At 39.9% G+C, this 26,619-nt stretch overlaps 1 protein-coding gene across 1 annotated transcript in view; it reads left to right on the forward strand.

The window, feature by feature from the left end:
- SKAP1 (src kinase associated phosphoprotein 1) overlaps window positions 1-26,619 on the forward strand; it is a 278,853-nt gene that overhangs the window by 36,136 nt on the left and 216,098 nt on the right. Inside the window, exon 3 of the mRNA XM_064583476.1 lies at window positions 19,904-19,929. Coding sequence (XP_064439546.1) covers window positions 19,904-19,929 — 26 coding nt within the window. The remainder of the gene's footprint in view (window positions 1-19,903; window positions 19,930-26,619) is intronic.

The following is a 26,619-nucleotide window of genomic DNA, read 5'->3' on the forward strand; positions in this document are numbered from 1 at the left end:
ACTAAAGGATAATCCTCCAGTTTGTTATTCCTGATATAAGTAGCTAACTTTTATACTTCTTTAAAACTTCTAGGCCAGCAATTATGGAGTGCTAAAATTCAATTCAAACATTCTGCCCAGGAGATCCTGAAATTTTTATTTTTTTTAAGGAAAGGCAATTTCTGACTTTTCTCATAAATTTGATAAAAGGAAAGCTAATATGAGATTGGTAGTCCAGTAGGAAATGGAACTCAATTTTACATTTTTAAAATCACTTTATGGTATTAAAAATGACAGAGGTTAGAAACAAAGCTCTTATTCTTTTATTGAACTAGAATTGAAAGTGGCAGAAAATCATTTTGGCCCTAGTGCAGTAAATGTTATCACTAAAACATGTTCAGGGGATATTAGGATAGTCTCTCAAGCGCTGGAGACAAAAGTTCACAGAACAAGAACTGATTTTTCTGTCCTTATGTTGAAATTATTAGATGTACAGGAGATGAAAGTATCTTAGCTCTAAGAGGACAGGGGATGGAGTATGTGTTGAAAATGATAATGTCTCCATCCTGGAGAGAGGTGAAATGGAGAGTGTATGGTGTAATGGGTGTCTCAGCAGTGACAGGCTTGATGGAAGGAGTCCACCAGGTTGGGAAGCCAGCACCTGAACCAACCCCAGGACTGGGGAATCCAGAACCAGAAATAATTATACTTGTGCAAATTTGTGAGCTGATGATGAAATGAAAAGCCAGTGATTCTAGTCATTAAAAGGAGAACTATTTGAAGATTTTATTTAACAGGGAGATTAAATTGGAGCTGTCAGCAGCTACTTTATTTTGAGAATCCGATAGGAGAGAAATTTTAAGTCCATGTGGGAAAAACCAATCATTTTTGAGTGTGCAGTGTGATTATTCTTTAGAATTTTGTGTAAGTGGAGCAGGTTGGTAGGCATATATGTTTGCTGATCCTACAATGATTAAAATTCAGAATAAGTAAGGCTCTTGTGAAATTGAGTTCTCAGGTTCCAGCCGGTGTTCTATACTGCCATATGGCATAACTAGAATTAATTGCTGTTCCCAGTCTTATTCTTTTACTGAATATCTAGGTGCCCTGTTTGAAATATTAGAGGTTCCACAGAAGTATTTAATCACATGAGATAGATGTTTGACATGTTCACGAAAGCAGTGGGTATAGCTAATAGTTGCTTGGGAGAAAAAGCCCTTTGTGAGGTTTTCTACCCCCTCCCCACGTTTTTTTTTTTTTTTTTTTTAAGATTTTATTTATTTATTTGAGAGAGAGAATGAGATAGAGACAGAGCATGAGAGGGAGGAGGGTCAGAGGGAGAAGCAGACTCCCCGCTGAGCAGGGAGCCCGATGCGGGACTCGATCCAGGGACTCCAGGATCATGACCTGAGCCGAAGGCAGTCGCTTATCCAACTGAGCCACCCAGGCGCCCCCCCCTCCCCACGTTTTTATTAGAAAAATGCATGGATAGGAGAATTAGCAAGGAAAAGAGGTATAAATAGAAAAGTTAAAGCAAGGAATCTTTTTGCTAGGGTCTTTAGCTCCTTGATAATCCAAGTGTGGCCTATGGACCAGCAACATCAGCATCACCTGGAAACTTGTTAGAAATGTAAAATCTCGGAGTGGGGGGGTGGGGTGGGAGGGATGGGGTGACTGGGTGATAGACACTGGGGAGGGTATGTGCTCTGGTAAACGCTGTGAATTGTGCAAGACTGTTGAATCTCAGATCTGTACCTCTGAAACAAATAATGCAATATATGTTAAGAAAAAAAAGAAGAAGAAGGTAGCGGGAGGGGAAGAATGAAGCGGGGGAAATCAGAGAAGTAGAAGAACCATGAGAGGTGATGGACTCTGAAAAACAAACTGAGGGTTCTAGAGGGGAGGGGGGTGGGAGAATGGGTTAGCCTGGTGGTGGGTATTGAGGAGGGCACATTCTGCATGGAGCACTGGGTGTTATGCACAAACAATGAATCATGGAACACTACATCTAAAACTAATGATGTAATGTATGGGGATTAACATAAGAATAAAAAAAAAAGAAATGTAAAATCTCAGGCTCCATTGAATCAGACCTACTGAATCAGAATCTGCATTTCAATACGATCCTGAGGTTATTTGTATGCATATTCACATTTGAGAAGCATACTTTTAATTTTATTTCAAATTCAGTTTTTCGGAACTCAGAATACATATTTCCAGAGATTATTAACTCTTTAAAGGTATGGATGATCTTACGTTAATTAAAAAAAAAAAGTCACATGCTGGCATGTGGTATGAGCTCCGTAATGTGAGTTGAGTGAATGGAGGAGAGGGGCGGCTGTTAGAACCAAAAACTGTGTTTTTAGGTCCTAGGCTAAAATTTAAGAGACCCTCTTTATTAGGACATTTATTATGTAGTAGCCAGCCCCACATACTCTTTTCCAAAGATAGGATGCTTTCTTTTTACTGTTAGGAGGTACAGGACCTTTGTAGACATGGGGCCCATCTCTTCATATATCTGCTATGATAACGTCTCTCTAACATTCTGTGAGAAAAGATGACCAGACTGCTGAACCTACACTGGCATTCCTCAGGAGCATGGATGCCAGTCATTCCCACCATCTCTGTAAGCTATCACCAGCCCTCTGCTTCTGGTCATCATCCTTCCTACGCAGTTTGGCATGTCCTTGTCTCTGCCGTCTCTCAACTCTCCTGATGACTTCTCCTCTAGCCCTTTCCCCTGTGTTTCTTAGGATCCATGTCTTTTTTATAATCAAAGTCCACTGCATCCTCAACCACTTTGCTCCATCTCTGCCTTAGTAAAACACAGCTCTTCTGCAGGACACTGTTTTGCTTGCAGTCATCTTAAATAGAATTTGCTTACTTTCCGGAAGTGCTGTTGGCATTCTTCAAGCTCCTTGCTGCCACTTCTAGACTTTTCCCATTCAATCTTGTCCCAACCTCTCCCCTTTTGAGATGTGTCTACATAGCTTTACAGTTCTCTGCCCCTCTGTCATCTTTTTTTTTTTAAGATTTTATTTATTTATTTGAGATAGAGTGAGAGAGAGAGAGCATGAACCGGGGGACAGAGGGAGAGGGAGAAGCAGGCTCCCCACTGAGCAGGGAGCCCAACGTGGGGCTCCATCCCAGGACCCTGGGATCATGACCGGAGCCAAAATCAAGAGTCAGTCGCTTAAATGACTGAGCCGCCCAGTAGTCCCAAATCTCTCCTAATATTAAGAAAAACATTACATCCTACACAGTGATTCCCTTTCCAGTGACTATTCTGTATTTTTTTTTTATAGACAGAAGCCTAGACTAGCCATTTCTGGTTTCCTCTTCTCTGGTCACTCCTCATTCCTCTATGATCTAGCCTCTGCTCTTATCAAGTTACTCTTGCCAAAGTACCAGTAACTCTAATTGCCACATCCAGAGTACACTGTTCACTTACTTGGTCTCTCTGCAGCATCTGACACTGTTAATAGCTTCCTTTTCCTCAAAAAGCTAAAAAAAAAAAAAAAAAAAGCAACTCTCCTGTGCATTCCCATGATAATAGTCTCTCCTGGTTTTCTTTCTTCCTTGCATTATACACTCTTTTTTTTTTTTTCCCTAGGCTCGTGCTTAGGTTCATTTTTCTGCCCTGCCCCCTTTAGTGTTGCCCCTCAGGCTTGCCTCTGTCCTCATCACTTAGGCAGTTGCACCCATGTCCACAACTCCATGACTTCCTCTCCGGCTCTACGGCTCAGCTGCAGTTCTCTGGGCAAGGCTTCAGACAGCATATTGGTAGCTCCTTTTGGGTGTCTTAGAGATCACAAAGTTCACAAAGCTGGGGCAGACCCTGCTGGATGCCTACCCAGCAGGCACCCTCCATTCTTCCTTGACAACAGAACCCTACCAGCCTAGGGATGAATCATGGTTTGAAAGCCAAGTCAGACTTCTGATAGCCTCTCACAGGACAGTCTTATGCGAGGGAGATGGTAGTATATTGAATGATGTAGCCACCTTAATATATGACTGTTATACGGTGTTAGAGCAGAAATACTGCAAGAGCCTCGGCCCTTCATGCCACTGTTGGGCCCCTGCATCAACCCTGGAATCACCTGTCTCCAGACCTTCTGTTTTGAAGGGAAAATAAACTTCTCTTTATTTAAGCCCATGTCAGTTGGGTGTTCTGTTATGGTAGTCAGAAAAATCCTGACTTAAGTGTCCAGAACTGAACTTACTATTTTATATTCTGCTCACCCCTAATGCCTAACTCTGCTTTCCCTAGGCCCAGGCCCCCAAGGAAGAATCCTGGGCATCATTCCTGACTCCTCTCTCTTTACTCCCCAAGCCATCAACAAGCCTATTGATTCTTTATCCTAAATCAGTCTTCTCCTCTCCCTTTGTCACTGGCTAAACTTCAGCCTCCATAAAGTCTTACTCAGAGCATTGCAAAATTCTCCTTTCTGGTTCTTTGTCTCAAGTTTCTCCCTGTTCCAGTTATTCTCTGTTCTGTTGAAAGGGCAAACTTAAAAATAAATAAATAAATAATTTAATCATACATGCTATATAAGATTTATTGACGTGGAACGATAAGATATACTATAAGTGAAAAAGTAGGTTACATATATATGTAAAACCTCAGAGAAAAATGTCTGAAAAAAATCCACCAAAATGTTTTGTTTTGTTTGTTTGTTTGTTTTAAAGATTTTATTTATTTATTTGACACAGAGAGAGAAAGAGAGAGGGAGCACAAGCGGGGGAGTGGCAGGTAGAGGCAGAGGGAGAAGCAGACTCCCCACTGAGCAGGGAGCCCGATGTGGGGCTCGATCCCAGGACCCCGGGATCATGACCTGAGCCAAAGGCGGTTGCTTAACCAACTGAGCCGCCCAGGCGCTCCTTGTTTTGTTTTTTAAGTTAATGTATTTAAGTAATCTCTACACCCAACGTGGGACTTGAACTCATGACCCCCAGATCAAGAGCCACATGCTTTTCTGGTTGAGCCAGCCAGGTGCCCTGCCCCCACCAAAATGTTAATGACGGTAATCTCTGGCAAGTGGAGTTTGAGTGATTTTTAATTACTCCTTTCGTTTATTTGTATTTTCCAACTCTGCAGTGAATATGTATTTAATCCTAAATCATTGAGATCAGAGCCTTTCCTGTTTTAAAAGGGGCAGAGATTTAATAGCCAAAGAGTTTTTGGTTTCCAGGTGGAAAAGGAGTTGGAACTGAGGGGAAAGAGATGTAGAAAGAGGAAATTAGTCTTTAATTGTGTCGTGAAGCCTTGGGTCACTCCTGCACAAATAAACAGCTGTATGTGGAGGTGTTTTACTCTGTGCCAAACACACACACACACCCATAAATGCACATGAAAGTGAAATTATTTTTGAGCCATATGAAATACAGCAGTCCTCTGAGTAATTTTTGATGATTTTGCTAAAATAAGTTTTGTTTTTTTTTTAAATAAAGGAAGCGTTCTCAAGGTCTTCAATAGATGAAGTATCACTGACTGAGGACAACGTTCATTTCTTAGATATTATCCCTTTGAGCTGCACTGAACTGACACAGGATGAATCCTTCATTAGAAAAGGATTATCTACATTCTGTAGGACTATCTAGTAAAACATTGGCATTTGTGGGACTAGTTTCCCAAAGTGATGGTGCTTGAGTAAACCATTCACTTCCTCCTTCTCAAAACATCAGTCACCATGATTGATTTTTATGTTGGTCATAAAGAGAAATGGAATCACCTAAGAGCAGGGTAAAGATTACAAGCCCGAAGAAGTTAATTTACTTAACAAACATGTATTGGCTATTTTTTTTAAAGATTTTATTTATTTATTTGACAGAGAGAGACACAGTGAGAGAGGGAACATAAGCAGGGGGAGTGGGAGAGGGAGAAGCAGGCCTCCCGCAGAGCAGGGAGCCCGATATGGGACTCGATCCCAGGACCCTGGGATCGTGACCTGAGCCGAAGGCAGACGCTTAACGACTGAGCCACCCAGGCGCCCCTGTATTGGCTATTTGTTTACTCTTTGTTGGGCACGATGCCAGGCTATCAAGATAGTGTCACATATTACATATCCCTGTTTTCCAAGAAGTTATTGGGCCAATGAGTGGCCAGACTCATGACCAGAGCCAGCATGGAGACCACTGCTCACAGATACCTTCTCTAGAAGGTCTGAAATGTCTGGGTCCCATTTGTTGCATACCTTTTCACCATTTAGAAATGTATTTAGGCTCATCACCTTTTAAAATACAAATTCACCTGGAGGGTTAAGAGATTTTTGAGTGTACATTAGCTGTGTTTGATGGTTTTCTTCTAACTTTTGGTTAAGATGACTGTGCTGAGGAAATTCAGCAACCCCCAGTGAGCTGTCGAACCTCTATTATGGGCAATGAACAGTGCTAGGTACACTGAAAGTTATCAAGCGTCAGAGAATCCTTTTCCTTGGGAAGAATGACGGCTCCAGAGACTCTGACATCTGCAATTTAGGAATGATAGTCACAGCCAACATTCACCGCACACGTACTATATGCCAGGCCCATTGTCAAGGGCTTTACATACATTATCTCATTTAATCCGTGTGTGTGAGATGGATACCGAATGATCCCCATTTATCAGATGAGAAAACTGAGGTTCAGGAAGGTAATGATGTGCTCAAGGTTACACAAATGTTAGGTTCTGGAATTTGGATTTGAACCCAGCCAGTATGACTGTTAGGCCAGCACTCTTTTGAGGCTCAATTTCTTCATGAAAAGTGAATAATGTCACTTCATTCATTCAACAGATGTTTACTGAGCAAATACTATGTGCAAAGCATTTTTGTGGTGAATATGACACAGGTTCCAGTCCTCCTGTAACTTATTTTTGATCAGGATAAACCAAATAATTATACAATACATTCACCTTGTAGGATTGTTGTTATGCATATAAAAGTGCCTAATATAATTCATGTTACATAATTAGATACCCCCAAAATATTCCCAAGAAACTTACAACCCAATGGGAAAGATAAAAAAGCATGCACAAATAACTATATCTCAACATATATTGTGGCTAAAGCTTTAGAAAAGGTACACATAGATCGTGCTGTGAAATCCCAGAGACAGAAGTCACTTCTGGCCGGTGGGTTATGAGAAGCCTTCAGGGCTGTGAGATGACATCATGGCTTGGCTATGGGTTGAAAGGGATGGGTTTTTGGTGAGATACATTGCACCCAAAAATAGCAGGTACAAAGATACAGAGAGGATAAAGTTTAACCATATTTGGGAACCAAACGGTGATTCAGTTTATTAGGTATAAGGGAGTAATGGGAGAGATAAGCTGAAAAAGATAGGATGGAACCAAATTATGGAAACGAGAGTTTTGACTGAATTTTGGAGGGGGAAGAGGTAATTTAGGAGAGGAAAGCACAGGGCAGGGGTGTGTAAGCTGATGCTGTAGCAGGGAGCTATGGAAAACATGTGAATCCTTGGCACCTGGGTAGTGCTTGGCCACTCGGAGGTGGGAGATGGTTGCAAAGGCAAAGAGGGTAAGAATGTCAAAGTTCACCTACGTTTCCTATGCCCAGAGAAGGAAGACATATCATTTCTCCCTCTCATTATCTTTTGCTTTGAGGACACCAACTTCATGTTTATATCTGTGGTTCTATAGCTGGCTTTGGCTTGTTATGGGCTTAATAAGCTTTTATGGATAGCCAGGTAACCTGACCACTTCTCAGAACTTTATGGAAAAATACATTCTAAATAGCCAACTTTACGCTTCCACTTTTGAAATGTGATTGGTTTGTAAATGAAAGATTGTATTTACTGTTCTTCAGATCTGTTAACAAGATTTAATAGGTTTTTGAAGCTGGCCCAGAAAACTTAACACTATTACTTTGTTTCATTAGGAAAATGCATTCCAAGGTCCAAACAACAGGAAATGCGACACAGTCAGTACTTGAACTGGGGGCTACCTGTCTAGAATTTTCTTAACAGACAACTGTTGACAAAATACCCATTTCCTTTATATTGTTTTCCAAACTTGCCCGATCATATGGATTACCTGAGGATCTTGTTGAAAATACAGATTAAAAAAAGAAAATACAGATTTTTAGGGAAAAAAAAAAAAGGGCGCCTGGGTGGCTCAGTTGGTTAAGCGACTGCCTTCGGCTCAGGTCATGATCCCGGAGTCCTGGGATCGAGTCCCACATCGGGCTCCCTGCTCTGCGGGGAGCCTGCTTCTCCCTCTCCCACTCCCCCTGCTTGTGTTCCCTCTCTCGCTGTGTCTCTCTCTGTCAAATAAATAAATAAAATCTTGAAAAAAAAAAAAAGAAAATACAGATTTTTAGGTCTCTACCCTGGAGATGTTAATTTTCTAGGTCTGGGGTGGTCTCTGGGAATTCATGTTTCAATAAGGGCTCCAGGAGGTTCTTAAAATCAGGCAAGTATATGTAAAAATCTTTATCAGAAGACTTCATTCTTTTTTTTAAGGTAAGACACTACTTTGGTTTTCAAATGAATTTGAATAGCGAAGGGGAATGATGGAGGAAGGATTTAACTGGAAAGTATGAGTTGAGGCTGTTTTTTGGGTGGTGAGGAGGGAAAATTTTAACTGACAGAAAAATTTTACAGGCAAGTCTTAGGACCAGCAAGTGACTGACAACATTTCAACCCAGTTGGCTTGTAGGGTGAGGGATGGGGATAGGTTCAGCAGCAAATGGCCTTGGTCCTTCCCTTGGCCTGATGTTTGCCTGCTGCCTTTTGTGCTTCCTGCTGGCCTGGCAACATGGGGAGACACTTCCTGATGCTGGAGAATCCCTTGAAGTGTGACAGAACCGAAATCCTGGCCCCACAATGGGTCAGGTAAGTCCTGGGATTGAACGGTTGGTTGATTGTAGATGAACTGCTGGTGACCCCTGACCTGTATTGATACAGCCTTGGAACTGATCACATAGTCATTAGCCTTTAGATCAAAGTAATTCCATCAAAATAAATTTTGATAACTGTGTACTTCCTGTAAGGGTTTAATACGACTGCGAGAGATACTATACAAAGAAATAAATGGCCAAGCATTGTATTTTAGTATAGAATCTTGTACGATTAGGAAAAAGCTCAAGTTGAGGGCAAAACTGAAACAATTTAAAAATGATTTCTGAATTTCTGTGTACATCTCAGTTCCTAACTGGAAGAAAGCATCTACATAAGGATATGAAATTTTTAAAATACATCGGTAATTCATTGTAGCTCTTGGAGTGGTTACCAGTAGAAGCCTGCATTCTCAATTCTATTTTTATATACTTACTCAGTTTTGGAGTAGTGTGAATGAGTGAAACAGTATCATGTCTTTAATTAGGATTCTGTTGTTATTTTTCAATTAATCTGTGTCAGTAGCTTTAGCATTTCTGTTAAATCATTTTCTTCATGAAAGCTTTTAATGAAGAAACAAATGGATTGTATTTATATATTGGATTCTTGCCACTACAATGTGTATTCGGTCGTGTCTTTTGAAGTATACTTCTGCTAGTCATATTGTGGTTATTCTTTGAAACCAGTCTTGGGGCGAGGGGATTCTTCATTTGGATGAAGGTTTTTTTTTTTTTCTTTTTTTCTTTTTTTTATTCTTATGTTAATCCCCATACATTACATCATTAGTTTTAGATGAAGTGTTCCATGATTCATTGTTTGTGCACAACACCCAGTGCTCCATGCAGAACGTGCCCTCTTTAATACCCATCAGCAGGCTAACCCATCCTCCCACCCCCCTCCCCTCCAGAACCCTGTTTGTTTTTCAGAGTCCATTGTCTCTCATGGTTCGTCTACCCTCCGATTTCCCCCACTTCATTCTTCCCCTCCCGCTACCTTCTTCTTCTTCTTCTTTTTTTTTTTTTCTTAACATATATTGCATTATTTGTTTCAGAGGTACAGATCTGAGATTCAACAGTCTTGCACAATTCACAGCGCTTACCAGAGCACATACCCTCCCCAGTGTCTATCACCCAGGATGAAGGTTTTAATTTAACAAAGTTTCTTATTTTTTTATCTTTCTCTTCCTTTTCTTCTCCTTTAATTCTCTTTCTGCTTTTCCCTCTTGTCTTTGTGTGAGTAATTTAGAGGAAAATGAAAGTCTCTCCCCATCTTCTTTGGGATAAAATCCACACCCCCATGGCATTATCTGGAGAACCTTGCCTGCTGCCTGCATCTGCAGCCTCGTCTCTGACCCCTCTCTGAAATGCACTCTGTGCTCCACTCGTGCTGAACTCAGACAGCCCTTCTGTTTCTCATGTCCATTCACTTTTTTAGCAAGCATTTATTGAGCACAGCTCTGTGCCACTGCCCCTTGAGGGCCCAGTGACATAGAGAGACAAGAGGATTGTGGTGCTGCTGAGAGGTGTGCACAGAGGTGCCATGAGAGCAGCTTACACAGGTGACAGAGTTGAGCCTCAAAGCTTCACTGGGAGAAGAAGGGGCACGATGGAGAAAGTGCGCTGGCAGAGAGAGCAGAGACATGTGAGAGCAGCATTGTGAACAGAGCAAGGGAGGACCTGAAGGCTGGGGCTGGAGTAAGCCACTGCAGGGTTTTTTTGTTTTTGTTTTTAAAATATTTTATTTATTTATTTGATAGCGAGAGACACAGCGAGAGCAGGAACACAAGCAGGGGGAGTGGGAGAGGGAGAAGCAGGCTTCCCGCTGAGCAGGGAGCCTGATGCGGGGCTCGATCCCAGGACCCTGGGATCACGACCCGAGCTGAAGGCAGACACTCAACGACTGAGCCACCAGGCGCCCCAGCCACTGCAGGGTTTTAAGCAGGGCAATGACAAAACTGGGCTTGTACTTTAGGTCATTAGAATAACGATGGTGCTAAGGACATAACAGCTGACATTTACTAAAGGCCTGCCAGGTGCCAGGCGTAGTGCTCAGTTCTTCATGTGCATTATCTCAGTTAATCCTCCCAAAAAACATATGAGGCCGGTATAGTTAATATTTTTATTTTAAAGGTGAAACCAAGGGAGGGGGTGGGAGGATGGGCAAAATGGGGGAAGGGGATTGGGAGATAGAGGGTCCCATTTATGGAACGAATAAGTCATAGGAATAAAAGGCACAGCACAGGGAATATAGTCAATAATATTGTAATAGCATTGTATGGTGACAGGTGGTAGCTACACTCCTGGTGAGCACAGAATAACGTACAGACGTGTGGACTCACTATACTGTACACCTGAAACTGATGTAACATGGTGTGTCAACTCTACTTCGATTAAAAAAAGAAGATGAGGAGACCGAGGCTGCCGCCAAAGTCGGCCAGCTAGAATATGGAAGAGCTGGGACTCCAACCCAGACCTGTCTGCAAAGCCTTTGCTCACCACTGCCCTTCCTTCTCCATCAGCACTGAGGAGAATGGGTCAGAGAGGAGCGTGGTGGCAGGTGGACGTCTTAGGACATGGTGACATCAACCTGCATCAGGCGTTTTGAAGGCTTGAATGAATTCAGTGCCTGTAGGGATGGAGAAGAGGTAGATTTAAAAGATATCAAGGGAGTAGAATGTGCAGGTCTTGGTGATGGGATGTACACAGTAATAGAGAAAGAGATGAAGGGATGGTCCCTAAGTTTCAGTTGGGTGGATGAAGATGTCAGCCGTTGAAACAGGGAGCATGAGATAGGAGAGGTTTGGGACTGGTGGGACAGAGGATAGTCCTGAGAGAGAAGAGCAGAATAATGCTATCTCCTGTTTTTGCACATTTTAATTGATTGTTAAAAGTCTCTAATATGTATAGACACTATAGTCAAGTCTTGGGCCGTTGGTTTTTCTCCTACCCAGCCTGAGCACCAGTGTCCATGCCCTCCAGTGTTCTCTTGCTCTTTTGTCCTTTCATCTCCCAAGTCTAGCAGAATCCTAACCTCAGATCAATTCAACTGTCCACGTCTCTGCTCTTATATTTGGGCAGCTACTCAGTGTTGAAGAAAAATGACACAGTAGAAGTGCCTCTACTGTTAGGCTTAGTCTCCCACCTCAGCTGAACCCTTAATGAAACCTGGCAGTGACCTTACATGACCCTAGTAGCAACTTTTCTAATCTTCCTCTTTCCCCCCTACCTCCCCAATCCTTAGCAGATTTATCATATCACTCTGGCATGACATTATCACCTACTTCACAAGATAAAACAAGAGGCTTTCAGGTTGGAAGCCACTCAGAATCTTGCCCTATCCCTTCCTCAAACATGTCTGCTTTGGGCCTCTGCCACCTGCTCTGATGAGCCCGGCCCCTCTGCATCCTGGGCCTGGCCTCTCTGTGACCCTCCCCTCCCCTACCAGGCATCTTCCTTTATCTGATCCCAGATCCTCCCTCAGCAACCCTTATCTGCAGGCAGTAAGACAGCTTCTGGCATTAGCCAGACCTGGATTCTTCTGGCCCCGGTTTTACCTTGTGTGTGTTTTGTGCAAATCCTATCACTTTGGCACAATTTGACTACCAGCCCAACCGGCCCACAGTTGGGGCTTTCCATACTCTCAGTCCCTCACAGAGTATCTGGCAAATAGTGGAGATTTATTAATGTTTGGGAGAACGAATGCAGTCTTCATAACTTGAGATATAGATGGTATGTTGGCATGTTAATGTTGAGAAATCCACTCGGCCTAGATGAGCGCTAAGAGCTAGTCCAGCCTAAATATTTTTCTTGTAACTTTTGTTCTCAGGTGAATAATGTGACCATGTTCATAACAAGGGAAATACCAAAGGAATTTTCAAGTGAATATCATGTTTTTGAACCTGCCTGCACAAGATAAACTGTGGTAGCTTCACAATGTGGACTTCTAAACTTCTATGATGCAATCACATAACCTCTCCATACTTCATTTTCTCATCTGGAAAGTGAGGGGTTGGATTAAATGACCTTCAGTGACCTTCCAGCTGTAAAATTGAATGAGTATAGGGTCCACAGTCACAGTGTCATTAGTTATTCACTAATCAGATAAGTAGGAGTCTTGGTGGTCTAAGAGTAGCTATTAACCTGAAGAAAGCAAAAAATAAAATAAAATTAGGTTCCAAGCATCAACACGGATAAAAATAACAGGACAAGAGCCAAAGATACCACAGTAAAATATAGTAATCAGCTGGAGTTCTTTGTGAGTGCTGCCTTGTTTTCTCCCATACACAAGTTTCGAACCAAAAGATATCTCTGATTTTCCTCTTGACACTCTGTTCCCAGCTCTCCTCCAAATCAAATCTCTTGTCTTTCTTCTTGGTCTCCAGTAAACTGCCTCTCAGGTTTTCTCCCTCCCATCAAGGCTGCATATTTCTGCTGGTTTGATCATGGTGGACATCATTTCCTATCCTTAAAATAAGCAAACCAACCAACCATCCAATCCTTCAGTTGCTTCAGTTTATCTATAGAAAGAAGAGAAAAATCTCAACTCTGACTTGACATTTATGGTCTTTTATTTTGTCACAACATACCTGGCTGGCTTTTTCTTTAACAGTTCATTGAGTTATAATTGGTTGCCTATCACATGCAGGGAGTATGGGGATTACATAGACATACAACCACAATTTGCAGTCTGGATGCTAGAACATAGGGGAAGGAATATTTTCAGTGTTGTAGTGAAAGACCATAATCATTGACTAATTGAGAAAAGCAACCAGATTTCTTACTGTTGGTATCCAGGGTGGATGTTGAATTGAGCATAGCAGGGATTTTATGCAGTAAAAGTGTTATGGAAAACTCCAGTGATGAGTAAGGTCTTATTTCTTTTATTTCTTTTTTATTGTCTGGGAACAGACTTCTAAAAAAAATCAACACTGTCAACATTAGATAATGTTGCTTGTTTATTATTTAATAAAAGTTTAATTGTGACCATTTCATAAGTAGGAGACATCGTGTTGCCTTCCAGGGTGGGTTTCTAAAACTCGTGGATATAGACTCGAGACCACAGAAATATTACACCCAAAAAAAGGAACTAGGAACTTATTTTTTTTTTTAGATTTTATTTATTTATTTGAGAGAGAGACAAACAGCCTGACAGGGGAGAGGCTCAGACGGAGAAGCAGGCTCCCCAGTGAGCAGGGAGCCCGATGTGGGACTCCATCCCAGGACTCTGGGATCATGACCTGAGCCTAAGGCAGTTGCTTAACCAACTGAGCCACCCAGGTGCCCCGGAACTAGGAACTTCTTATGGCAGGTCCTTCTATTACTTGAGTTATATGCTTGTCTGTTGTTACCATAGTATTTATTATTTACTATCTTAGATTGACGTCTGTTCATGTATAAATATCTCATTGTTTAGATTGTAAGCTCCTTGTAGGCAGATACTAGGTCCTGTCCTTTTGATGGATTAAAGGTACTGGGGCTAGAGGGGGCACCAGCTCCCCTCCAGGGGCCTTCCCATTGCTGCCTGACTGTTTCTGAGGCTGGTGTCCCGACCCCTGAGTCCCAGCCTCTGATGCCTCCACCAGGGACTTCCACCAGATGGTGCTCTTTTCCCATTTCTGTTCTTGGGTGTCACTGGCCATATGACCCTTTGCCACTTGCCCATTCTTTCTGCAAGGTAGTAGATGGAGCACTGCTACTAGAAAGAAAATTTGAAATCAAGTGAATCTTCCAAAGTAAGAAAAGAAATTATAGGAAATATCTACAGTGTACAGACTATTAACATTATTCAGAAAAGCCATTTCCTTGGACATGTATCAGTCTCTACCATGTGGCTCACTGATGAAGGTCAATTGCAAGGGGTTTTCCTAGTGTTATCAACTTGCTGTTGAAAGCCCCTGCTCAGCCAGGTTTCCATTTGAATTCCATTTCTATTATCAGTATAACACTTCATTCTTTGGAGATAGTCATTACCAAGAGAACAGAGATGGTCAAGAGGGAAATAGAAGTCATCTCTGGACATCGAGTGGTGCAGACAGCCTATCCATTGAGAAGGCACCACTGTTTTGGTACAAAAACCAAAGTTCAAATTTACATCCTTCAGTCATCAAGAAGAGATTTGATTTTGTTTAGCAGGTGGTTTAATGAAGCAGAGAATGTATGATGTGTTTTAAATTTCCATAAGTCACAGGCAGAATAACATGTTTAATACTTCTGTTGCAAAAGAATTTCATTTAGATGTTCTAGATTTATAACATTACAGATGTTGGCCTTTGTGGGTAGCTAGTTTTATAATGCCATTACAACCTTATTCATCTAACCCAGAGGGTCTTATCATTTTGGAGGGAAAGAGTTATTGACATTTTTGGGAATCTAATGAAGTTTATGAACTCTTCTTCAAGAGAAAAGAAAATGTGGATTGCTTTTCACCTGCAATTTTCAGGAGTTCATGAGTCTTCTAAAGCTCAACTGTGGACTCTAAGTTAAAGATGTCTGATCTAACTACTCTCTAATACTAAGCTGTCTGACAATAATAGATTTGTTTTCTACATTACAGTCAATAGAAAAACAGTTAATGTGGGATTTAAAAGCTTGAGCTCTGGAACCAAGGAGATCTGGATACAAATCTGAGTTCTGCCATTTAATAGCTATGTGGTTTTGGTCAAATTGGTTGACCTACTGAGTTTCAGTTTCCTAATCTGTAAAATGGGAATAATAACAGTACCGACTTAATAGGGTTGTGATGAAGATTAAATAAAATAATACCTATAAAATGTATACATAACACAATGCCTAGCATATGTTAAGTGCTGAATATGCTAATTTTTAAATTATAATCAGGAAATGGAACTATTTTTCCTTCCTAGATATTTGCAATAATATGAGGGTAGTTACAGTTGTTACCTGTAGAGTTACCTCCTTCGCCAGGATCTAATTAGCTGGCTGAGTGGTGAAAGCTCTGAGTACTTTGATCTCAATAACCACGTTCATTCATTAGTTCCATGGTCAAGAGTTTGATACCCGCATCAAACTCCCCCCCCCCATCTAATGAATAAGAGTTAACAGCTTCATTTTTAGCAGGAATCTAGTGTTCTGTGATTCTTGAGTGGCAAACTAGAGCAGTTTGTTTGCAGTTTGAAAGATACTGAAACATATCTGTAGACAGACTATATGTACTTTAGTCACCGTTTCATCCAAGGCACCAGAGCAAAGGACTTGTCATATAGAAGACATTCAACAAGGATTTGTTGACGGAGTGACTGAATTCTGTTAGGATAGTAGAAAGTCTTCAGAGAAAAAAATCGTTTTTTTCTGAGTGTCTTTAAGTTAGATTATATTTTCAAGACTCTCCTTAATGTGTTATTAGAGTGCCCACTCTGGAACTAGTTGCTAGGATTGGAAACTTGTCTGCCTTATTACTAGCTGTGTAAACCATGGGCAAGTCATCTCGCCTCTCAGTGACTTGGCTTCCTTATTTATAAAATGGGCATAATAATAGGGCTACAGGCAGAGGAATGAATTAATATAAGAGAAGTGTTTAGAACAGTGCCCCCAATATATTCGAGAAATCTTAACATTATTATTATTTGTCATTGCTATAGTAGCCTCACGATCCCCTCACTATGGTGAATCCCATTTATTTGTTGTTACCGTCCCCTAAACTAAAGTTCGCTGAAAACCTCTCTACATTTAGAAACACAAATAGCAAACTTTGTCTCACATGTAATGTAACTCTAAATTTTCTAGACTCTATTCTGCAGAGCCGACAAAATGTTAGGAAATTTTGTTCTTCCATTTTCATTTTTGGAGGATCAAGTAAAGATGGATTTATTTTGACTGAATGTGAAAACAATAATCATCAATATGGTTGCAGCAATTTCTGTCTGCTCGTTCTGTACTCATCTTTTTCCAGTTCCAAATATCATTTGCATGGACCTGATGATGTTGAGTATGTATATTGCAGCAGAGTGATAGCTTCCTTTTCATATTGAAGCTGAAGCTTCAAAGGGAAGATTAAAGGAGTGTTTGTTATCTATCTGCACAGGCCTGATATGAAATTCTCAGAGGCCTTTAGGATAAACACAACTCTGTGTGTGTGGGTCTGTATGCCTTTTCTTCTATGTAATTCTATTGTGGTGTTTGTATTTTGGTTTAAAATGTCTAGTTTCAGACTTGTTGGAGTCTCTGGCTAAAGGATAATTGTTTTCAGAGTGAAGGATAAGAATTAGAAGATGTGGGCAGGATTTGACTAAATGCCTCCTAAGGAGTGTAGAATTCTCTAGTGTGGGGTCATTTTTCCAGAGAATGTGATGAAGATCATCCATAGGATATGTTTAATGAGACAAGATCAAGACTTTAAATGTGTTGTGCCCAGCAGAGAATAATCCATGGTACCCTCCAGTGAGGGATGATATTGCTCACCTTTTGGCTTTGTCTTTTAGAGTTATCCTCTCTGTGTGCGTGTGTGTGTGTGTGTGTGTGTGAACAAACTTTCTTTAGGGTTGTTGCACAATTAAGACTTAGAGTAAGACGAAGGGGAAAAGGTAGGGTAGCAAGATTGTTCTATACCTTCTGAAAGTGAAAGGAACTAAAATTCCACTTCATGCCATTCCATGTCAAGTTCTACATATGATTTTTACTGACAGAAATATTTAATTACAACATCATCAAGATTAAGGCAGATTCCGCTATTTAACATCAACTCAATAGACCTGCTACTTTATTTAATACTGTTGAATTCTTTCTCTGTAATCAGCCTTCTTATGATACAGCTACCATTGGCAGAAGCAATACTCTTAGTGTATGTGAACTTATAAGATCTTCTTAACTAAAAAGAGAAAGCAGGAAACCAGCGTCACTTTACAGTAGGTAGAGAAGGGGACTGAAAATGTGCGTGTGCATTGGAGTGGGGATTGTGGGGAAGAGAGGACAAAAGAAGAGGTTAAGGTCATCAATAACATGTTTTACCTATTGAACAATTTGCCAAGAGTTGGCCTTTTAACTGCCCAAGCATGGCTCCATTTTTTTTTCTGGGTCAATAAATGAGAACAACATTAGTTAGCGAAGTTCCTGCTATTGCCATCATATACATTTTGGAAGGAGAAGTACACCCCCCCACACACCCCCCACATACCCCCACACACAGTTGCACAGGCTCACATTCTAATTTCTATTTATATTGAATTGGAGGTTGAGTAATGATTGGAATCAAGGGCTAGAGGAGTGCCTCCAGAGAAGATGGGACACAGCAAGAACATAGAAAATTGCTTGCCCCTTTGATGATTTACTTGATTAACTGTGTTTTATAGAAACGAGTTTGATGGAAAAGCTCTTCACAGTGGCCAGGTACAGTGGAAACTGCACCATCTGCTGGCGGGGGAGGGATTGACCTGTCATACTAATATATACAACTTGTTTTAAGTTACAGCCATTCTCAATCTACATATGCCTTCCTATTGACATGGACATCCTTCTTCCCACCTGCTGCAGCTTTACCTTTTCCACCCCTTCCTCCTATTAGTCCCTCTCCCCCTTTCCACTGCAGATGTCAGAGCTGTCCTGAACTTTCCGTCCCTGTCATCCAAGTATCTCACATTTCCCTTCACCTGATTGCCAGCCCAGAACTCTTCTGGGAAAAGAAAGGAATAAGAAAAGTCAACCAGGAGGCTTCTCCATCTTCTCTTCCTTATCTCTGATAATTCATCTTCTCTTCCTTATCTCTGATAATTTCCCACAAATGCATCTCTGAATTATGGCAACACATTCCCACTTATCTCCTACTTCTCCATTTCCTGAACTTTAGTCTTATAAAGAAATAACCTCGATACTCACTGGGATGATATTTGTCTCTAACGTAACCTCACCTTATTTCAGCCATGTGTGTGCTGGAAGACACACCTCATTATTACCTATGTATTGTCTTTTTCTTAATATTTTATTTTGGGTTATGGATTCTTTTAAGAACTGAACTCTTTCCCAAGGAAAAAAAAGTGTTCAAATGAACGTGTACTCTCCTGAGAGGTCAAGATGAGGATAGAAAAATATTCATTCTATTTAGTGGCATAGAATTATGTCCATTGCAGGAATTAACATGTGGTTACTATAAGCAAGATTGGAGTATGTTGAGGAGTGAGTGGGAGGTGGAAGAAAACAGAAACTACAGACAACACTTTTTGAAAATTTCATTGTGTTGTGAAGGGAAAGAGGACAGCAGATGGAGGGATATGAAGAAGGTAAGGGAGGCTTTGCTTTATTTTTATGGCAGCATAAATACTGATGGAAAGGGCCAAGTTGAGAGGAAGAGGTTGAATATATACAAGAGAAAATCGATATAGAATAATGTAAGGTTCCTGTGAAGGTAGGAGGAAATGGAATCCAAAGTACAATAGACTTTTGTGGGTAGCCATCATGTAGAACATTGTTTCTATGGGGGAGTACAATTTAGATTCCAAATAAGTGACTTACAAATGATCCTTTCTGCCATTGCCATTTCATTAGTTTGAAGACTTGAAGGGTTATTGGTTTTGCCAATAATACCCCAAAATAAAAGAGGAGATGGGATGATACAGTGGACTGCAAAAGCCCCAGTCTTGGCACAGACACTGAAATGCTAGGTGACCTTGTGTCATTTGTTCATGCTTCACCTGTAAAATTAAGAATTTAGACCTAGAAGTATTTGAGGATGTGTTGGGGGGATGATGTTTTGGTTGTTATAACAACTGGGGGTACCACTGGTATTAGGTGCTGAGGACCAGTGATACTGATTGTCCTGTAATACACAGGTTGTCACAACAAAGAATTGTGGCCCTCCAAGCCTGTAGAGCTCCTGATGAGAAACTCTGGACTGTGGCTAAGTAACCTCTTAGGACCTTTCCAGCAACATGGTCAAAACTGTCTAAGGAGTTACAGTGAGTTAAATGCCACTGAGAATCTTCCAAATCTCAGGGACAACCCTTTCGTTTTTCTCAAAGTGGGTAGTGGCTTGGCTGGTTATTGACTAGCAAGCTTTTTGGACTAGGTGCTGTCTCTACCATATGCCAACCAAGACTGAAATACAAGTTTGACTTATCTCCATTCTTTTCCTTGTATTTCAGGTACTATTGGGATATTCAGCCCCAAGGTGAGTGCTTTTTGGCCATTTATGGTTTTACACTAAAGATATGTGGATGGCATTGTTTACTTCTGCGTCTTCTAAATAAGCTTCTACACAGAGTGATATTAGCCATTTCTAAGGAAAGTTAGTGGAGTGTTTAATTAACCTTCACCCTGCTGGGCTCCCCTGCTCTGCTTTTTAGCAACAAGAGGCTCTGATGCATCTGCCTTCTGAGTGGATTGGTGCTGGATTATTTTACAGAACCAAAGCTATAATATGCTTTTACTCCTTGAGCTTTGTCACATGACAACAGGAGCCGCTAACATTCAAATAAAATGGTGGCCGAGTCCATAATAAAAACCTTGGGAGGGCTCCAACTCAGCTAATCCTTCATTTGCTCCAGAAATAAATTCCAGTATGTTACCTCCTTGGTCACAGTGCTTTTCCACACAGCCTGCCTGTCTGGCAGCAGAGAAATGTCAGAAATGGAGTAGTGTTGAAATTCCCACTAGAACAATGTTATCACATTTTAATATGAGCCCCACTGCAGCCTCTGTGCTTCTAATTGCTTTCAAACCATTGTTTTCCTGCTTTTGCTTGATGAACCCAGCATCTGGCATGATTCTAAAAACTACAACAGACAGCTGTGTGCAAAATTAAAAAAAAAAAAAAAAGGACAGGATTAGAACATATTCTTAAAAGGTTCAAAATTGGAATTTTTTCCCCCGAATTCAGTTTGAAGGGTTGTCTTTCTTTTTAGTACTCTGGTTGAGAATGTCAGAAACATCATTCTCAATATTAACTCTTAACCTATTATAAGTGGGGGATTTTTATTTTCTCAGAGAATCAGGGAGTTTTAGATCAAGCTCACAAATAGCTTTATGAACTATTTTGCTCTAAAACTTTTTAAAATCAATTGTAAACTTTCCAGTTTTTCCATTCTCTTAATATTGTCAATGTATCCATTCTCAATGAGCATAATACCTTAGAGAAATTCAAATTGTGAGGAATGATACTAGTTTTATGAAAATTTTAATTTTCCTAGATCATACTTTTAGTGTATTTCAAGTCTATTTAAGGTTTTCTTCAAAATCAAACTTTAAGAAATAAAAAATCTTACATATTTAAAGCTTTTTGACTCTTGTAAATTGGTCATAGTATTTATAATATCTTAAATAATGCGATGTGGTGTTGCCATATATCTCACTGTCCTAAAGCACTTATGGCTAAAAACACAGACTGAGAATAGAGAATTATATGTAACAGTGTATTTTGCTTTGCAAAGTGCGAAATATGCTATTCAGGCAATGGCCCTGTATAGTTCAGGGTTTAACAGATGTCAGTCAAAATCCACAGGGGGCAGAACATGAATGTGAACTGGCAGAAATGAATGGAACTGTGAGGGTAGAATTAATTACCTAAAGGAGAAATAAAGAATTAGTGTCAGAGCTATGGTATAGTAATGTGTGGAGAAGAGAAAAGAATTCTGGAGTTGAACACAAGAGAGACTATATGGGGCTACAAAGACAAAGGGCAAATCTTAACCGGCATTGCAGTCATCTTCCGGTTGACAGCAACTTCCACACAGCTTTTCTCTCTTAGGTAGAGCAGGCAAGGGGACGGTTGAAGAGTGCACTTAGAACGGAAGACTGTATTTACTTCTCAGTGACGATTGGATATATGGAGCAAATTCTTTGCTCATTTAGAAGTAAATGTAGGGAAAGGTCAAGTTGGAAAGCCCATACTTGTGTCTTGGCCTCAGCCTTGCTCCTCCCCCTAAGACATTTTTTTGGGGGAGGGGTTATTTTTTACCTTTTGCTCTTTTGATCGGATCTTAGCTGATTGCTAAGTGCTTTAGAAACTTGCAGGGTATGTGGGGCCGGTAACAGGTCTCTGTAAGGTACTACAGGACAGTTTAGGAATATGAAAAGTATAGGAATATATAAATAAGAGAACAGCTGACAGAAGACTTTAAAAAGCCCTAGAAGACTAGGTAGTATTGGGAAGGGAGTGAGAAAAGACAGAAATGATGGCCTCAGATTTCCTTATCATTTTTATCTATGGCAGGATCCTCGTGCCTGAAGATGATGGGATGAATTTTATTGACTCCAGGCATTTGCCTAAATACACACTTGTATTCTTCAGGATATGTGGACTAAAATAGTCTGGTGCCTGGAAGGAAAATAGTTTTGTTTTTTTTTTTAAGATTTTATTTATTTATTTGAGAGAAGTGGGGGGAGAGAGCATGAGCAGGGGTTGAGGGGGGCAGAGAGAGAGGGAGATGCAGATGCCCTGCTGAGCAGGGAGCCCGCCACAGGGGCTTGATCCCAGGGCCCCAGAATCATGACCTGAGCCAAAGGCAGATGCTTAACTGATTGAACCACCCAGGTGCCCCAGGAAAATAGTTCTTAATTATAAAAGATCCCTTATTTATAGATCTCTTTAGTAGCCCACAGTTAAACATCTGGTTATGGAAAAGTCTGTGATGAGTTGGTACAATGTGCTTTAATGTTTACCCTTTAAAGAAAGATGCTTGGGAGGATGGACTACCTAGGCATAGAGAAGGTTGCAAATAAAATTTTTCTTATCCATCATTCCATTCAATCCCAGGTTTAATATGGTGGTGGAGTGACCATTGACTTGGCATGGTAGAAAGAGCATGGACATTGAGGCTTGACAGACCTAGTTCAAATCCTACCTATACCATTTAGCTAAAGGTCATCTGACCTTAGCAGATTGCCTAATTGCTCTGAAACTCAGCTTCCCCACCTATAAAATGGAGGATCTGCAGACACCGTGCTAAGTCCTTCATATGCACTATCTTATTTAATTCTCAGAACAGCCCTACAAAATAGGTACTAATAAACCCATTTGACAGACATGGGCACCGAGGCACAGAGAGGTTGAGAATCGTTCAAGGTCATGCCCCTCAAGGATTCTAACTTGGTCAGGCTGACTCCATAGCATTTGCTTTTTAAAAAGTAATAGCTTTTGGGCGCCTGGGTGGCTCAGATGGTTAAGCGTCTGCCTTCGGCTCAGGTCATGATCTCAGGGTCCTGGGATCGAGTCCCGCATCAGGCTCCCTGCTCCTTGGGAGCCTGCTTCTCCCTCTGCCTTTCTCTCTCGCTCTGTCTCTCATGAATAAAATAAAAAAAAAATCTTTAAAAAATTTTTTAAAAAAAGTAATAGCGTTTTTGAGATATAATTCATATAATATAAAATTCACCCTTTTAAAGTATACAAGTCAGTGGTTTTTAGTATAGTCACTGAGTTGTGCACTCATCACCACTCTCTAGTTTCAGAACATTTTCGTCACCCCAATAAGAAACTCCATGTTCATTAATAGCTCCAAAGCCCATGCTCTCCATCGCTGTACTTTACTACCTCGTTACAGTGCTGGTATGAGGACTAGTGGTAACGTGTAAGTTCTAGCATGGAACCTGGACAGTAAGAAAATGTAGATCGCATTTACAACAGTGTTAATGGCAATTCTTTCCCTCACATTTCCACCCAAATTTTCTTATCAGTCCACTGTCACCTTCCTGAATGATGTTCATTAGTAAAGAATGAAACATGGGGAAAATAAAACATAATCCAAATAATTTATTACTTTAATGTGGAAGGAACATAAATGAAAGAGCTCTTTTAATGAGCTCAAATAAGATTGGAGAATGTGGGAAAGGCTTTTTATTTTTATTTTTTAATAAGACATAGATTCCTTTGACAATTCAGGTCCTGCTTGCTTTAAGAACTTTTTTTCTACTTAATGTTTCACTTAAAGTTACAAAGAAAATTCACTTGAATCTTTGCCATGGAGCTTTTACCATTTTATTACTCAGATACCCAAAACATGATATTGATCGGATGTTAAACACATATTAGTTTTACCTTTTAGATATGGTGACAGTATGACTTGATGGCATTGAGCAAACTGATTTACTTCATTATATTTAGTTTCCCTTTTTATAAAATGAGTTAATCATCAACAGCTAGAGTTTAATCAAATTTGAATGTCAAGGTATAATGTTTATAATTAAAAATTTATTGCTAGAAAAACATCATCATGAATATTAGAAAAATTGCCCACCATGGACCCAGACTCTAAAGCAAATTACACAATATTTAAATAAAAAATTTAAGAAAAACCTTATGTATATAAATACATATAACAAAATTCTTATATGTATATAAATATATATGTATATATACATATAACAAAAATTGCCCAATGGTCACTCACATTACATTTGTGATAGTGGTAAATAGGAACCAGTGAAATTTCTTACCAGCGTGAAGATTCTTTGAGTGTTTTCATGAATGGTGTAGAGAGTTTCTGAGAAAATGATTCAGTATATTTTAATAGGAAAAATTTCCATTGTGTGAGTCTTAAAAATCTTATGAAATGGCAAGCCTATATCCCTTGTCAAAGTAAATTGATGCCTAAAAATACAGCTTGGCAAAAGCAAATAATGCAAAGTGAGTAAAGAAATGTTATTATAAAGCCTTATTAACTATAGATTAAAAGAGATTTAAAAGGCATATCAACTAATGTGTGGACCTCATTTTCATCTTGAGTCAGATAAACTATAAAAAGTTGTAGCTATGAGAGAATTTGAAATGTGAACACTGAATATTTTATAAGAATCTACTGTTGATTACATCAAACTAAAAACCTTTTGCACAGCAAAGGAAATCCTCAACAAAAAGAAAAGGCAACCTCCTGAATAGAAGATATTTGCAAATCATGCATCTGATAAGGGGTTAATTCCCAAATATATAAAGATACAACTTAATATCCAAAATAAAAAAAACCCAAACAACCGGATTAAAAAGTGGGCAGAGGACTTAATAGACATTTTTCCCGAAGAAGACACACAGAAGACCAACAGGCATGTGAAAAAATGATCAGCTTCACTAATCATCAAGGAAATGCAAATCAAAGCCATGATGAGATATCACCTCACACCTGTCAGATTGGCTAGTATCAAAAAGACAAGAAATAACAAGTGTTGGCGAGGATGTGCAGAAAAGAGAACCTTTGTACACTGTTGGTGGGAATGTAAATTGGTGCAGCCACTATGGAAAACAGTTCGCAGATTTCTAAAAAATTAAAAATGGAACTACTGTATGATCTAACAATTCTACTTTCAGGTATTTATCCAAAGAAAACAAAAACACCAATTCAAAGAGATATATGCACCTCTATAATCATTGCAACATTATTTACAATAGCCAAGATACGGAAGTAAGCCAAGTGTCCATCAATGGGTGAATGTGGTTTTTTTAAAGATTTTATTTATTTATTTGACAGAGACAGAGACAGCGAGAGCGGGAACACAAGCAGGGGGAGTGGGAGAGAGAGAAGCAGGCTTCCCGCCGAGCAGGGAGCCCAATGTGGGGCTCGGTCCCAGGACTCTGGGATCATGACCTGAGCCGAAGGCAGCCGCTTAATGACTGAGCCATCCAGGCGCCCCTGGGTGAATGTTTGAAGAAGATGAGGCTGGGGCACCTGGGTGGCTCAGTTGGTTAAGTGTCTGCCTTTGGCTCAGGTCATGATCCCAGGGTCTTGGGATTGAGCCCCCCATGTAGGGCTCCCTGCTCTGTGAGGAGTCTGCTTCTCTCTCTCCCACTGCCTCTCCCCCTGGCTCATGCGCTCTTGAGCTCGCTGTCAAATGAATAAATAAAATCTTTAAAAAATATATGGATGATGAAGTATATTTATACAATGGAATATTATTCGTCCATTAAAAAGAATGAAATCTTGCCATTTGCAACAACATGGATGGATCTAGAGGGTATTATGCTAAGTGAAGTAAGTCAGTCAGAGAAGGACAAATACCATATGATTTTACTTATATGTAGAATCTAAAAAACAAAACAAATGAACAAACAAAACAAAGCAGAAACAGACTCATAGATAGAGGAAACAAATTGTTGGTTACCAGAGTGGGTGAAATAAGTGAAGGGGATTAAGAGGTACAAACTTCCAGTTATAAAATAAATAAGTGGTGGGGATGTCATGTACAGCATAGGGAATACTGTCAATAATATTGTAATAACTTTGTATGGTGACAGATGCTAACTAGACTTATCTTGGGGCCCATTTCATAATATATATAAATATTGAATCACAGTGATGTATCCTTGAAACTAATAGAAGATTGTATGTCAATTACACTTCAATGAAAAAAGAATCTATTGTTATTTTTTTAGGTGTGACAATGGTGTTACGCTTATATATTTTTTAAAAGAGTCCTTATCTTGGAGAGGTGTACACTGTGATATTTAAAGATAAAATAATAAATGTCTGACATCTATTAGTCAAAATAATATTTTGAATATTTTGAATATCAAATAGATATTCAAAATAATATGGGAGAGAAAGAAAGAAATGGAGTGGGGGTTTATATGAGACAAGATGGATCATAAATTGACTCTTGTTGAAGATGGATGATGTGTACATGGGGGTTTATTACACTATTTTGTCTACTTTTGTATGCATTTAAAATTCTTCATAATGCAAAGATAAAAAGAAATCCAGGTTGAGATTAATAAAAAATGTGGCATTATTCTTTTATTTCTATTGTGAGACGTAGTACATTAGTGCATAAAATACTTTATGTATCTTAGACACAAAATACATAGAATAGTTAGCTTTTACAAAAACTTCAAGTTTAATATTTTGTGATGGAAAGAGCATGAGTCTTGACATCAGGC

Source organism: Mirounga angustirostris, unplaced genomic scaffold (assembly GCF_029215605.1).
Source record: "Mirounga angustirostris isolate CCGP_5_RB_7025 unplaced genomic scaffold, mMirAng1.0.hap1 SCAF_17, whole genome shotgun sequence".
NCBI lineage: Eukaryota > Metazoa > Chordata > Mammalia > Carnivora > Phocidae > Mirounga > Mirounga angustirostris.